General features: G+C 38.9%; 1 protein-coding gene across 10 annotated transcripts in view; it reads right to left on the bottom strand.

Moving 5' to 3' along the window:
- PTPRD (protein tyrosine phosphatase receptor type D) overlaps nt 1-16702 on the bottom strand; it is a 2000866-nt gene that overhangs the window by 146893 nt on the left and 1837271 nt on the right. For 6 of the 10 annotated variants that reach the window (XM_029201877.1, XM_029201881.1, XM_029201882.1 and 3 more), the window contains 4 exons: nt 14727-15314; nt 14193-14293; nt 13092-13351; nt 1701-1791 (listed from right to left, as the gene is read on the bottom strand). In XM_029201877.1, coding sequence (XP_029057710.1) covers nt 1701-1791; nt 13092-13351; nt 14193-14293; nt 14727-15314 — 1040 coding nt within the window. The remainder of the gene's footprint in view (nt 1-1700; nt 1792-13091; nt 13352-14192; nt 14294-14726; nt 15315-16702) is intronic. The other 4 variants (XM_029201880.1, XM_029201886.1, XM_029201883.1 and 1 more) reach the window with 1 other exon arrangement.

Genomic DNA, 16702 nt, shown 5'->3' with positions numbered 1-16702 from the left:
ACTTACAACCAAATGGCTCCACTTCTAAGCAAAGCTTTTTTTTTTTTTTTAAGGATTTGATGTCATTTTTGGCTTGGATGTTATTTCCTTGAAAACTTTTTTTTTTTTAATAGGTAGAAAGATTCATAGATTTTACAAGCTGCCTTTGCATTTTAAATCCAGTTCCAACTGAATTCTGCATTTCAGCTGAGAACTGATTAAAATAATAAAGAATATGTCAGGATTAACTGATCAGTCAGTTGCAGGTAAAACATGCCTGGTTTAGAGACCAGCTAGCTCATCAAATCGCATATTCAGATGTACTCCTCTGACATCATAAAAAATGATTTTGTTCCTTTATTTTCAGCAGAAAAAAAAAAAAGTAAAATTTATAACAAATTACTTGACAGCATGATTGAAATGTGTCTCATTTTATACTCCTTCAGTGCTCATCTAATCACTAAGCGGTGACACAAAAGCATAGTCCTAACCTTGAACTCATCTCCCTTTCTGAACTTGATCAAGTTTAACTCAGATAAATGAAGTGGTTGATGATGAAACATACTTCTAGGGATGACACATGTCTGTCAAAAGAAGCTAACAGCCCTGCTCTCGAGATCACAGTCTCCTTAGTGCAGACGTGTATGAAATAAACATCACTTCCCTGTAATGCAGTGAGGGAATTTCTGCTTTTCCTTGCTTCGTATGCACTAATTTGAGGGACAGAAAATACCTAAAAATAACAGGTTGGGTTTTAAGATATAGAACATGTTGTAAATAAATCCAATCAATTAAAATCTCATATTTCCCCCAATGGGGGCCTTTTTTATTTGACTTCTGAACTGATTCAATCTAGAATCATGTTAAAATTGTAAAGTCTCTCCTGTATAGTATTTCACAGAAGGTGAAGCCCAGCCATTAACCTGCTGTGGCCCTCTAGGGATCTGGCTTAACACTTTTAGCACAGTTTTCTCATCCAAACATAAGTATGTCAAAATTAGATCTTGTTCTATATACTATGTATTTACTTTAAAAAAAAAATGTTCTTTTTGCAAAAAAGAGTACCAAGGTACCTATTGTTAATGTAAGATTTTAGAAATTAATAGTATTTAGTACTTGCTCTGTTGTTTGTACCGTATTTCTTGCTCAGCTCAAAATTCTGTGATTTGTTTTATTTGCCCCTGAAGCTGATGCATTTTTGATTCTGATATCTTACAAAATATAGAATAAAGCAAATATGTGCTAACCAGCACAATTCTGTCAGAAATTGGTCAAGAACACATAGCAGGTCAAGTGTTGAACTCTGGTGAAAACTGCAACTTAGCATTTTTAACAGCCTCAGCTACCACTGCACTGACGAAGCATACCTTGGAATTCATAGCAATGGTGATTAAGTCTTTGCTGACAATTCACTTCACCTTCCACACCTCTGCATCATGTTTTACAAGGGGCACGGGGCAAAATCTTAAAGCCAACAAAGATCAGATAGGTTGTAAGCTTTACAACAGCTTAATGTCTTTTAATTAAATCAAAAAGCTCTTTGTTCGGACCCCAAGAGGTTAACACACCCATAGCAGTGAACCTTCTGAGTAGCCAGCTGACCAGCCAGCCATGTAGGAGTCAGCACCCAGATTAGATGCTGAAAGGTCTCCATAGAGAGGAGAGGGCTATTTTAAAAATTAAATAACTAATGAACGGCACAGCCTGAAACACATAGTTACCTCATCTAATTCCATTTCATCTGGACTCTCCCATGGCTTGATAAATTTCCCACGAGATTTCTTCAAAGGCACAATTATTATGTAGTAACCTCTGCACAAGAATAGATAGACAAAAATAAGGTTAGTTCGGAGGGAAAAGAAAATGGATATATCCTTAAATCTTCCACAGACCTGAAGATTGAGACTGAAGGCAAATTATGGATATGGAGTGACTTGTCCATCAATGGCAAATAACCACCTGTTTGTTCAATTTTAAAAACAACATGGGTAGACATTTATGTGTGACTTCAGTGATCTTGTATGGTAATATCACCATGGTTGACTGACCTTTATTAGGTATCATAAACAGAGTGGAAATAGTTCGTTAGTACCCCGCTGCTAGACACATACAAGGTGGGTATATTGAAATCTACCACCACAGGCTGCTGAACCAAGAATTTTCTATGACATTAATTTATAAGATGATTTTTTTAAAGAAGATGTGTAATAAAAATTACTCTAAGCTCATCCAAATGCCTACACGATGACGATGACAATGATTTTCTTTATACACCGTTAAAATACATTTTATTTGGATAAAAAATTAAAAGCATAAAAATTACTCATCATCTCACAATTATATAAAGATGTAAAGGTTCCCCTCTCTTTCTACCCATCAAATTGCAAACCTTAAGGTAGGTACTGCAGAAATTTGGAGACAGTCACTACCTAAGGGCTTTCAAAATAGGTCTCAGTATAATACCTCTATAGGAAGGGACAAAAGTAAGCGAGTCGTCACACTGAGAACAGCCAACTACAATTTATGTATAAGGGTTCCTTGTTGCCAAATAGATGTGGGTTATTTGTAAAGTTGGTTTGTAACTTCCGTATAGTGTACACTGTGCTCTTATATTCAGAGTTAGGGACTCTGCTCATACTGATTTTTGGTTGTAACTATACAAGGGCTTTGAACATAAGGTATAATAATAGCCACCACATTAATCACTTCCTACTTTTTAGGTATTATAGTAAATGCATAATCTCATTTTGCCCTCTCAAAAATCCTTTAAGGACAGGTAAGAGAAAAAAAGACAGCTACACAGAGACTGAATAATCGCTCAAGTTAAAACAGATAGTAAGGGGATACAAACCTATATATGTAGAGAGAGATATATATCTCTTAACTATGGCAATAATCTGCTTTTGTTTCATTTACTCTGTACCATAAAGCACTTTTATGGAAATTTATTGTGGAAATGAATACACACACCCCCCTACCTCTGCCTCTCAGAGGAAAGGGATGAGAACGGGATGGGTGCTATCAAGCTTGTATCACATTATATTACAGAGACTCATAGTACACACAGGAAGGCCTGTTTGTTCTTATCGCAAAGCAAAACGTGTAATAAACTCAGCAAATCCTGTGTGATAATGAACTCTGTTTCCACAAACAGAGTCTGGAGCAGCTCTGTCCAGTATAGTAGCCGCTAGCCCCTTGCGGCTATCAAGCACTTGAGATGTGGCTAGTCTGAACTGTCATGTGCTCTACCTGTAAAAGACACTGGATTTCAAAAACTTAGTATGAAAAATAAATGTAAAATATCTCAGCAATAATTTTTTAATAGCGATCACATGTTAAAATGATAATATTCTGGATATAACGCGTTTTGTAAAAAATGAAATTAAAATTAATGACATCTGTTTCTTTGTACTTTTTACCAAAGCTGCTAGAAAGTGTAATATTTCACATGTGGCTCTCGTTACATTTGTTGGACAGGGCTGATCTAGAGTGTTCCGGTAGAGAATGTGGCATCTAGAGATACATCTGGCCCAGAATTCAGGATCTGCCACTCATGAGCTGTGTGATCCTGGGCTGATCATCTAACATCCCTGAATCTCAGTTGCATATACTGAAATTGAGAGTAAATGATATCAGACTTTTCTGGAGAAATAAAACAAATGAACACAAAGTGCTTAGCACAGTGTGTGTCACGTAGCACTTCCCAGATGCCAGCTGCTACTGGCTGGTACCGACCATCATGGTGGGAGAGATGGATCTGAACACAGACACAGTAGGACACAGTGAAACTCCCTGAGATGTGGATTAAAGGATTTATCAAACTTTTTCTTCCCCCGATCAAGAATTCAAGTCAAACCAGACAACTACAGCAGAATCCGTTCTCCATGGTGCTCTGAGCAACTCATCATCAGGCTCACGGGGTCACATCACTTAGCCATCCATTTTCTTTCCTACAAACAATGATGACGATCAAGGAGGGTAATGAGAAGGAATGGTGGAGTATGTGAGAGAGGCCAGTATCTTTTATGGTCCAGAGTAAGCTTCCTCCTCTTGCTGTCCTCCCACCACCCGAAGGATTTGCCAAACAGGTCCATCATGTTAAATGAGCATGGAGAAGAATGACAGGGGCTGCAACCTAGCATACAAAATAACACTGCAGATGGACTTGATAAACACACTTGTCAGGGAACCTCTTGCTTTTCACTACCAATTGCACAAAGTCAGGACAGCTTCTCTTTGCCTAAAGTAATGATACTGCACATGATCAGGGAGCTCCCACTGTCCTCGTTCAGAATCTTGTAAATCAAGGTTAAGCTGATGAATCCTATTAATTTTTCTTCTGCTTTCATACTTTGAGTTGCCGTTCTTGTACACGAAGAAAGAATCCGTTCTGCAGCACTCCCCGACTATTCATTTCATTTGTGGCTCGGATAAGAGTTGAACAGCCTTCCCCATAGCAATTAATTAACAGTGTGGCTGGATATCCATAACCTTTTCTCTCCACGATCACTAAAGCATTCATCTAGAGCAGCCAAAGTGGAGCCTTTCAAAGCAGCTCTCGCCTATTGAAAGAAATGGGGTGTTGGGAATTTGGAACTCCTGGGTCCAAATCCATACATTTCAACTGTATTCTCTGCAGCTGTGACTTTGTAAAGAACCTCGTATTTGCCATTCCTGAAGCCTAACTTTCCCCTGAGGATACTGCTTTCTTTGCAGACTTCTCACGTGGTGGCTGTTAATTTATCCCTCTTCCTCTGCCCATGAACCTCAGGTTTAGGGTTTGGGTTTCTTTCCTGGTTCACTGTTGCTTCTTGCAGATATTTTTTCCTCCACCCCTTTGCTAAAATCACAATAAGCCCTCCTTTTGGAAGCTCGTACAATTCAGCTATGCTATGGTCTTCTCTTACTGATTTCTGCTATCTACCAACCTCTTCAGAATCTTTCCTTTATGGCAGTTTTGGTTTTGTTTTGTTTTTCCCAGGGTTAACAGTCTTTTTTTTCCCTCCCAAACTCTGCCATCATTTTGGGTGACTTCAACCTTCAGAGGGCTGGCCCATGCACCACCCAGGGCTCTCAATTTCTTGAGCTCTTCTTTTCCAAAACCCACATCCTCCATTCTGCCTTAGCTAAAATCTGATAGCCTTTCCCTGTGCCTGAACCCAAGGAGCTGAATACAGCTTGAGAAATAATGCACAGGGTAGAATGATGCCATAAGTTCATATTCAGCAAACTCAAACAGGCCTTCAACACTGCCTGGCAATACAGCCACAGCTTCTCTAGTTACCTAGTCCGTCCAATCTTCACAGTAAGTTTTTCACACTTTCTCCCCTGGCCTCAAATCTTGGACATACATGCCTCTCCACTAGAAGATGGCCTGCGCTCTTATATACAGAGAAAAGAAAAAGATTTAGACAAGCATTCCCTCGTTGTCTAACAAACTACAAGCCGACCTATATCTGAGTGCAAACCATAATCTTTCCGATCGGTACCGTAGAAGGGCTGACTACACTTTCCAGAGCCAATTACTTTTTCTTGAATTGGGTCCCGCATCTCACTCTCTTTGGATGTCTACCATATACTATACCCCTTGTCTCCCATATATCTCGATTTCTCCATCCCCGTTGGATTCTATCGATTAGCTTTCCATCACTGGCACGACAAAACAAACCACATCCTGCTCCAGTCATCACTTTCTCTCTCTCTCCTACCTCTTACTGCCCCAGTTCTGAGAAGAGCTGTGTGTTCTTGCTGTTCTCCATGTCTTTACCTTCCATTCACTTCCCAGTCAACTGTGCTCTAGCTCTGGCCTCATGTGCCCAACTCACCACCTTCACCTGGGTCGTCAGTATTGCATCAAAAGGAGAATTTTTCACTCTCTTCTTATTTGATCTTTTTTTTGTGGTACGCGGGCCTCTCCCTGCTGTGGCCTCTCCTGTTGTGGAGCACAGGCTCCGGACACGCAGGCTCAGCGGCCATGGCTCACGGGCCCAGCCGCTCCGCGGCATGTGGGATCCTCCCGGACCGGGGCACGAACCCGTGTCCCCTGCATCGGCAGGCAGACTCTCAACCACTGTGCCACCAGGGAAGCCCCTTACTTGATCTTTTATCAGAATCTGCGTATTCATAACACCCTCCGTGAAACATGTTCAGTTCTTTCTCTATCCAACTCTCCTGGTTTTCTACTTAAATCTCTCACCATGTTAACCTTATTTCTTTAGCAGCATTTATTATCTGCTACCCAGCTTTTCAACGGTGGCGTTCCTCAAGGATCTAGCCAAGGATGTGTCTTTACTTCCTCTTTTCTTCCCATGGGATCTCATTCCAGCTCAGGGAATCAGCTATCCCCTAGATGCAAATGATTTACAGATTGACATCTTCAGCCCGGAACGCTCCTCTGAACTCCACGTTTACCCCGTTCCAACTTTATGTCTCCATTTCTATGTCACAAAAGTACCTCAAATTTACTGTGGTTAAAATAAAACAAAAAATACGCCTCCAAAAGTAATCCTCTTCCAATATTGCACCATGATCCATTTTAGGGCACATGCTGTAAACCTAGGTGTTATCACTGACGATCTGCATTAACTCTCTCCCTCCCTCATACCCAAACTACCGCTAAGTCCTATTACTTCCAAACTATCTATAGTGCATTCACTTCTCCCCATCTCTACTGCCACCGCTCTGGCTTCATTCCATTGTCTCATGCCTGGGTTGCTCCTAACTTTGTCTCCTAATTTTCTCTCTCCGTTGAGTTAAACTCCCTTTAGTCCAGTCTCTGAAATTTTCATTTTGCAATAGAAAATTAATTGTAACATTTCCATTTTTAAAAATATTTCCATTGATCCTCATTTGTCAAATACCAAAGGCATTATACGACTCAGCAGGATCTTGCCTGAATCCATCTCTCTGTGCTCTCTGAGCTACGCCCTGGTGGGCTTTTAGTTTCTTGAATTTACTTGGTCCGTTCTGTCTTTGATCATTCTGTACCATCTGTCTAGAACCTTCTGTCACTCCCAACAAATCCCAAGTTATCTTCTCTCTTTCCTCAAATAGCAACTCACTTTTTTACTTCCTAGCTCAAACCTTCCCTGACCTCTGCTTAGACCAATGACCCCTATTACATGGTCTCAATGAACCATTTTTAGTCCATAATTTTCTTATACATTTAAGACATATTCATATACTTAGAAACACATTGCTAAAGCAGTTACACATATAATTTCCCCAAATTTGCTAACGTTGCCATTTTATCACTGAGTTCTTTTTTCATTGAAAAGTGGAAGTGGGTGAAGCAGGTAACTCTTGGGGATTTATGCCTCCCCTAGATCAGGAAGTCAAAAACATTTTGAGGCCCTTCTCTTGCATTAGAACTTTCCAACTTGAAACCTCATCAAGCTTTTCTCTTTTCTCCAAACCAGCCTAATGACATGCCTAAATGTCTTTTAGTTACCAGCAAAGCGGTGATCCTGGTTCTAATGTCATGTGGTATTAGGTAAGGTAAGATGACTCTGTAAAGTGAGGAACTAACATATTCCCTGCAAATTCGTATCAACCAAATCATATGAGCTGCAAGAACTTGCTTGAAATGCAAAAAAAAAAAAAAAAAATTGCTTTTGGACATAGAGCAGCTTCCCACATGGGTAAAATTAAACTTTATACTCTGTTTGCCTGTCTAACTCAAGGCTGAAGTTTAGCCTTCAAATACCCTTTTCAACATACACCTTCACTATTAAACTAATGGAAAATAAATAACTTGAGAATCAATATATCTGGAGAGCCCTCGACTACTTATAACGTAAGCTGTGTTTTCCCAGTATATTAGATTTAATTAGATAAGTTAAATATAACCTTCAGAATTTTAATTATCCTATGTAAAGTTTTACTAATTTTATTTAATATGTTATCATCAAGGGACCCAGTTCCATATAATTATATGGGAAGGTAAGCTCTGGTCTTCGTGGCAGTACCACTTCAAATTCTGGCAGGCTTTTTGTATTAACAGTCCACACTAGCATTCTCCAACTCATTATTTAACTGGGAGGTCAAAATTTGTCTCAGAGTTTAATGATGAATGCCACGCCTTGAATACTTTTTTGATTTTGTTTTTTCCTGGCTTTGGTCATTTGGGTATATATTGTTTAAATCAAATTAATTAACCACAGGAAAACCAAAGCAGGTTGAATGATCTTTCTAGTTTCTCTGTTTAAATTAAGGTTTCTAATCTTTTAGGCTATGTGTTGTCAGACAAGTTATTAATTGACTTAAGCCTCATGTTCCTCATTTGTAAAATGGCAGATGGTAATGCTGACTGTGTCTAGCCTCTCCCTTTACCTCTCCTCTAAATTCTCATGACAATCTACTGATTTTATTGTTCCACATTTAACATACATTTCCATAATCTGTGGCCAAGTGCATGTACCTGATTCCTCTTGGTTCTGAGGTTTGTCTGGGGCAGTCCTATTGACATCTAATTGTTATGGAGTTCTTAGATGTTTAGCAATTGTCCTAGGAAAAAATACCCTGGTTTGGTCAATCATTTTATGGTCACAGAGGCATGGTTGTGGTTCAACATGTAGACTCTGGAGCCAGACTGCCTAAGTTCAAATCTTTCCTCTCTGGTTATGCTATTGTGTTGCCAGGGCCAATTAGTATACTACCTTATCGCTTCGTCAGCTGTAAAATGAAGAGGACCCTTGGTGTGAAGATTACAGCAGTCACTGTGTGCAGTGTCCTTTGAAGAACACCTAGTAAGTCCTCTGTCCCTATTAACTATTAGCAGTATCAACCCTATGATCTTGGCTGGGCCACTTAGTGTCTTTGGGCCTCACTTTACTCACCTGTAAAAGGGGAGACCACCTACCTCACAGGGTTATTGTGAGACTTTAGTGAAATGCTCTAACACCTTCAGTAAATTGTAAAGCTCTATACAAATTTAAGCCTTTACTACTTCAGTTAACAAACATATGATGTGTGAATTAAACATTAAACAGCTTATACACACCGAGCTGATAATAGTGGTACATGTGTGTTATGAAACAGCTTTGCTTCCAAGAATGTCTTTCTTTAAAAGAAAAAGTAGATAATAAATTTAAAATTTTATAAAACGCCCTCATTCTTCATTTCTATTTTTCATAAACATGAAATGGTTGCTATGGAGTTAATTTACATTGGGTACCTTATGGCAGCTTTTTCTCTGAGTACAATCTGTGTGGTGCTTTTTTTTCTTATCAGAGTAAAATCCTGCTCTATAGAGTCACAGAAGTCCTCTTTGTCACCACAACTTGCTTCTGACGGATGGTGGCATTGCTAGAGTTTCTGACCAGCATTCTGCCCGCTAAATGTATTCAAAGAGAAGGTTGAAGCCCCAGAAAATTCCTAGTACTAGAACCTGCAGTACCAATGTGGCTGTTTTGTGAAAAATCTGGCCCTTCGCTGAGGGAGCTCCCAGCTTCTCCACACAAAACCCAAGTGTGAAATCACAGACGCAAGGAGCTATGTCTGCATTACGTTTACAAGAGACAGATTTATTTTCCGATGGTGAGGAGTTTGGAGGTGGGGATCAAGACCTCTCAATTATCTTGGCTGGAAACGAGGAAAGCCTGGTTTCTGTTGATAAACAAAACAGCCGTTCACAATCATCAAAATTGTATTTTGATAGAAAAACAAATTGGAAGCATCTTTGTAGCTAGCTTTTACCTAAACACAAGTTAGCAACCCACCCCAGTTTTCTCCCCTCATTTCTCCCTTACAATAGTTAACAGAAAACTCCACTCTAATTTCTGAACTGCAAGTGGCACTGCATGGCACACAGCTTTTTGTCATATTTGACGATGCCACATGAACCAACCTAGAAGACTGGATGGGTAACTTTATGCTATTATCCGTTTAAAAAACGTAGTGAATATGAATTATCTAGGGATTTTTGCTAACAGGAGATTTGCTTGTCATTTCTTATGGTTCTTATACTTTTCCCTAGTTTTGTCTTTTGCTCTTGTCTTTTCCCCAGTTTTGTCTTTTGCTCTTGTCTTTTCCCCAGTTTTGTCTTTTGCTCTTGTCTTTCCCCCAGAGTGTTTTAGAATATATTTCTGGGAATCTTTACTTCATTTCTAGAACAGAGTTTTTTCCATAATGGTTTGCTTTCTTTTCCTGTTTTGTAATAGTCTCTGATCTTTGTTACCAAAGTTTTATCCCTTTTCTTTGACTCCCATGTCAAATATTACAAAGAAGAAGTACATAAATAAAACGAAGAAAAATTGAACAAGCTAAAGAAAAATACTGAGAGAGAGACTATATTCTGCAATATTCTCAATTCATTCAGAGGTTGGGAAATGAAAAAGAAGTCTATCACCAATGGACTAAAATGTCATTTCCCAATAATGTCTGAGACATTCTACCAAACTAATTTGGTAAATAGCCATTAAAATCTTTTTTTTAATATATAAAGTCTTGAAATCTAATAGTAAAAACTACAGATTATGTGACACTATTTTCATCTTTTATTTACTCTTTCCCTGAATAGACAGCACATGTTTTTAATAGATTCAATTTATAGCCCATATAAACTATATGGACTGTTCCTTCATTGTTTGCAACTATTTTACCTTCTCTAAATCTTTCTCATCATTCAAGACTTACTAGATATCAGCTCCTTCTGGATATCTCCCTTGACATCTGAGTTGGGCTAGAATTCTGTATTTATGTTTCTACAGTACCTGGCAGTACTTGCTCCATATATTCTTATTATCTATTTCCTGTATCTGTTTTCCCACTATAAGGTAGGGCTTTATCTCAGTCATCTTTCTATTTCCAGACCTAGTGCTGGCAATACCGTATGTCTAGAACACATGTTTTTTGGATGCCAGCTGAAAAGTCGTAATGGATGGGTAAGACGTGGACCAATAACAAGTGCTAGTCTTTGTCTTGCTTGGGCAATATCACATGTGCTGTCCTCTGCCTGAAACAGCATCTCCCCACCCCCACTCCCATGGACCAGCTTACTGTGATTCTTTAAGCCTCAGCTTAGATGTTGCTTTTTTCAGGGCCTCTTCCCTGAACTACTCAACTGGGGTTGGGAGCTCCTCCTGCGGCCTCCCCTATCCAACTAACTTTTGGTATCACAGGACTCCACTCCACCTGACTCTCTACTTGTCCAAATTCCCCAATTACCTATACTATGTAAGAGCCATGAGAAAGTCAGCATTCTCTCCACTGAATTCCTGCAACATTGTCTGGAACTATGGTGGGAGATCAAACAATATCCATAGAATATTTAACCAATAGCAAAATAAAATCTCCCTTTCATACTAAATTTTGTTGGAATCAAAATCACACTAATATTCCATTCTTCTTTTTAGTTTTCTAAATGATAGAAACAGAAGAGTGGACAAAAATGGAGACTCATATAAATGGAGACTGATTTCACTGACACCTCATGTAAAATGTACACAAAATTAAACTCATTAATTTCCTCCTGATCTTTCATCCTTCAGGATGAATGGCAGCATCATTTATTTTGTCATCCAATCTCAGACCTCAGAGTCATCTATGACACTTTCCTCTGCCTCGTTCCCTCCATTAAGACAGCTGCCAATTCCTACTTCTCTGTCTGACTCTGCATCCCATTTCCACCATCACCACCTCACTTCAGAATCTTGTTACTTGCCTAGAGTCAACTAACTGCACAATGACTGCCCAAAACTTTTCTCTGTGGTGCTCCAATCCTTCCGACACGCCTTCAGGAGCCATCTTCCCTAAGAACTTTCCTACATTATGTCACCAGATTGCTACTAAATGTAAAGGCTCCAACCATCCATGAACTATGTAGAAACGCCTCTGCTTGACCTTCAAACCTTTCATAGCAAGTTTCATCCAAACTTGATCATGTGGGATAGAAGAAATGACAAAGGGTTTAGTCTTATCCCAAGCCGGGAGCACGGTTCCTAACATGCAGCAGACACACAATAAATATTTCCTAAAATGGCAAGGAAGGAAACTTAGGTATTACACAGATGATATCATGCCACTCTCCTGCATAAAGTCCTTTAATGGACTGTCACTATCTATAGGATACAGTTCCAACTTCTGAGCACAACTTCCCTCTTGTATACCTGCCTCTCACTACTATTGCCCTGGCTCTCTGAGCACATGCCTTACAGAATCACTTGCTTCCTTTACTAATGAGCCTTTGCGTACGATTTCCTCCCTGATTTTTTTGTATGCCTCTTATCGGTCCTTCAAGATTAAATTCAGAAACTTTCTTGATCCATTTCATTCTGGATTAGCTACTCTTCAGATAGAGTATGATTCTATCGCTAGCACATATTTGCATCTGTCTCTTTCTCTGTATTCCTCACTTTGTGGTAAACTCTTCGAAGACAGGGACCATATCCTCTTTTCTTGTTCTCCAGGGTCTACCACGGTACTCATACTTAACATACTTTGGTGAAAACACTTTTTTTCTTCTACTGGCTACCATCAACTAGCTATATACAACCAAGAAACTACTTAATTGACTGGATTTAATTTCCACTTCAGGCCCATTGGCCTCTACACTGTGCTCCATCCAAACCAGAAAAAATTACATTTTCTAGCTTTCATGTTTCTTCTAATGTCATTCTGAACTTTAACTTGTTGAAATTTCTCCCAACTTTCAGCACACATGTAAAACAGCAGTGTCTTATACTGTTTTTTTTGTATCCAATTTCCTAAAGTTTCTTTTAGCATTGTAGTATTTTCTAAGAAGTCCTCACCATTACAGTAACACTCGCCAAATATCAGTTATTCGACTATTCACATTATTCTATACACCACGATGTAAACTTCTTTATGGTAAGGTTCATGTTCTATTTGTCTATCTCTCCTAAATTATACCATTTCTGGAACGTAAAGAAACACTCTCATTAATGTTAAAGTGATGAGAATCTGTGTCACAATGAACTCTAGAACACAATGCAACAGAACTTGAATAACAAAACTGTGAGCCTGTGCAGAAGACTCTCACTCTACATACAGCAATATAGTCTTTTATAACCACATATTCCTGAGATTTAACCTTTTTTTTTTCTTGCTTACATGTATTTCTATCCTTCAGCCCTAACCTTCGATCAACTTACTTTATATTCTCATTTGCAGGTACTTCGGGCAGTTGCACGGTAATCATGCCATCCAAGTTGGTCTTCCCAATGAAGGCAGGCTTGGTACGTAGAACATCTGGTGCAGTCTTTGCAGTTACCCTGTGCTGCAGGCCCCCAGCACTGTTGCCACGATTTGTCAGCACAAATGAATATGACTTCTCAGGCTTCAGGTTGACAATTAACTTCTGGGTAGCTCGGCCATCCACTTCTTCTACCATTTTCCCATCATCGTAAAGAATCTAGAGAGATACAACCAATCAAAGAGATTTGGTTATCAGTCAGGCAAGGAATATTTTCTAACTAATATGGTACTTGCTTATGGAAAATACATATGGGTCATTTCTAATTTGGGGCATTTCCTAAGCCCGTAAGTGCTCATAAATTCTAGAGATGGCATCAATTTTCTGTTGTTTCTTATTGTGTAATGATACAATGTTTCTAAGTCTATCAAAAATACACAAAGAAATGTACAATATCTTAACAGTATGTGGCCCGTCAGTTGTCTGTGATCTTAAGGGAATGTTCGCAGAAATGCTCTAGGTTTCAATGCATCATCCACACCACTTTTTTCCAAACACTTCCATTCTTGTTCCCAAATATATTTTTACTTTCAAAAATGTTTCTTTATTCTTTCTTTCACAGACTTGTACTTCTTGCTAACATGTGCCAATATCTCTCCATGGGAAACTAAAGTTTAAAATATTCAAAGAATTCAGGCCAATTAACAAATTACTTAAATCCCAGGATACTGCATTACAAACAGGTAGAAACCATGTAAATTTCATTTCCTGATGAAAAAACAAAAGCACTAGCTTAGATGTAAAAAGTTCAACTTGGAAGTGCTAGGTGACCCACAAAGAATGCCGGCCCTAGGTTTGAGCTCCTGCCTCCTCTTGAGAGGGGAAAGGTCACACTGCCAAAGAGCCAGACTCAGTCTGTTATGTGAAAGCCACAGAGAGAATAACAAGTATGTGTGTCTGACTCAAAGCAGTCTGTATGCTTTGTAAGTAACTTACCCAAGTGACCTGCCCCCTCCACTTTTACCAGTGATATCTTCTTACACATTAGAAAACAACTTACTTTGAAAGGCATGGCAGAATTATAATTCTCTGGAATCTCCCAAGACAGTAGCACTGAAGTCTTCATTACTGCTTTGACATGAAAATTTTTTGCAAACACTGCTGGAAAAGGAAAAACAGTGTATTTAAACTACTCCTAAAAACATATGACTTGTCCTTTTCCATGGACCGGAGGGCTTAAGCTAGATGCCATCTACTTTGATCGGACAGAGAAGTGTGATTTGCCTACCTGTTAAGAGCATTCATTTTAATACCTCATTCTCATAAAGATCTCTCCTTTCTCTCCCATTCAGTCAACTATACTGTGTTTTCCTTACCTGAGAACATTGGGGTGCTGTCAGCCAGACTTGCTTGGCATTCTCTAACTGAAATCTAAGGCATCCAAAACATATTAAGTTTTACATACTTTACCTTTTTGCTTTTGCTGAACCTATTAATATGAATGGGCCGATCAGCTATTTATAGCTTCAAAATACTGATTTCCAAAGACCGACATTCCTTTAAGGGAGAAAGGCCGTAAGCAGACAAATCCTACCTTGATCCACAGGCAGTGTCCTGAACTGGACACTGGGACTATATGGCCCAGGGCCTTTGCTCGTGTGAGCACGTACTTTTACATCATATGTGGTATCTGGTTTTAAGCCACTGAGTGTCAGAGTGGTGTCAGCTGGAACAATAAGCTGCTCCATTGGAAGAAGAGGGATATTGATATCCCTATACAGAAGGGTATACTTGGTGATAATGCCATTTCTCTCTGCCAGGACAGGTGGCTGCCAAGATATCTGGACAGAGGTTGACGTGCTGCCATCTGAGTGGAGGTTTTGAGGGAATCCAGTTGGGACTTCTTCTGGAACAGAAATCTCCTTCACCATCTCCTCCCCAAAGCCCACTTTGTTTCTGGCTGAGAGCCTGAAGATGTACGATGCTCCTTTGTGGATGTCTGTCGCTGTGAAGTGATCTTCTTTTTCAGAGAACTCAAGAGTAGTGAGTGGCTCCATATCCTTCCGGCCAAATTTTAGACGGTAGCCCTGGAGGGGTCCAAATGTGTCCACAGGGGGGTGCCACTGAACGAGAGCAGTATTCATCTGAGTGTGGTTAATCACAAGCCGGGGTTTCCCTGGAACTGGAGCACACAGGAGGGAGTGGTGAGACCACCCTACATGGGTGCTTGCATTTCAATCACTGATGAACGGGAATGCCACTCCATGGGCATTCCCATGCCTTTACTTATAAAAAAAAGCCAAGGCTCGGTCTATATACCTTTGTGGAAACACGCGCCTTCTCATACTCTTTTAAGGTAGGGTGAGATATTAGAATTTGATAATGGACAGAAAATAGGAATTATTATTGAAATGATAATTTAAGGAGATTTTTTTAAACATCTTCACATTTCGAATCTTTCCAACACATAGAGGGTTCATGCCGCAGAGAAATGAAGCTCGGTAAGGATTAGCCAATTAGGTACAGCTAATAAGAATAATAATTAAAATATATTTAATTACTGGGCACATGCAATGTACCAGACACTGTACTAAGAACATTACACGTAGTATCTCACGTGATTTACATCCTTCACTCCTATGTGCCCTGCTTAGTTATTATCTTCACTTTGTATAATAAAAAAATGAAACAGAGAGATAGAAAACTGTGCAAAGTTAGATGCGTACTAAGTGAGGATGCTATGAGACAAACACAGGTCTGTCTGAATCCATGGCCCAAACAACTTAACTAGTATGTTGATTATAAGTTAAAAAAAAAAAAAAAAAAAGGTAATGTAAAATAATGTTGCTCTTACTGTGGATCTAATTTGCACTTTTTGTTTATACCATCCACACCAGTCATTCTCATCAAGTTTTGCATCTAGTAAAACAGGAATTATATTAAGACCTACACCATATTGTTGTTATGAATATTAAATGAGGAAATGCATGTAAAAGTCTTAGAACAGTGTTTTACATTTCATTAATAATAATAATTATTAATAATCAGAATATTAAGGTTTTTGTGGTCAGGGGCTAAGTACATAATTTCTTTTCAAGTTAAATAAGTTAGATATGTGAATAGGTCTAATATACTCAATGTGTTATTACAACCGTATTTTTTTTTTTTTTTTTTTTTAACAAATAGTAATTATTCCCGGAATCCACAGACAAGGACAGTGGTAAACAACACAGAGCCAGGAGTTTCTTTGGAAATAGTCCAAAGATGAGGGATGGGAAAAGAGTATTACCAGAACTAAAAATAAGTTAATAGAAAGGGGAGAAAATATGGTCAAAAGGGAGGAAAGCTTACACTAATGGCAATGAAAAATACACAGGCAATGAAAAATAGTATCATAGGTATGTAGATATAAGTTAAGAACAAACTAGAAAGATGTTGAGATAATATACAGAATATTAACTTCAAAAATTACTTGGTTAACCTGCTCACTATATATTTCAGACCCCAGAAGTGGTGTGCTTTGTCCAAGAACAAGTTCTTTGTGATATTTCTATCCTTAACCAATGAAGT

This window comes from Monodon monoceros, unplaced genomic scaffold (genome assembly GCF_005190385.1).
Source record: "Monodon monoceros isolate NGI ecotype Baffin Bay Population unplaced genomic scaffold, NGI_Narwhal_1 Super_Scaffold_5, whole genome shotgun sequence".
Lineage (NCBI taxonomy): Eukaryota > Metazoa > Chordata > Mammalia > Artiodactyla > Monodontidae > Monodon > Monodon monoceros.
Note: the sequence above shows the minus strand (reverse complement) of the source record. Positions and strands in the feature narration are given on the sequence as shown.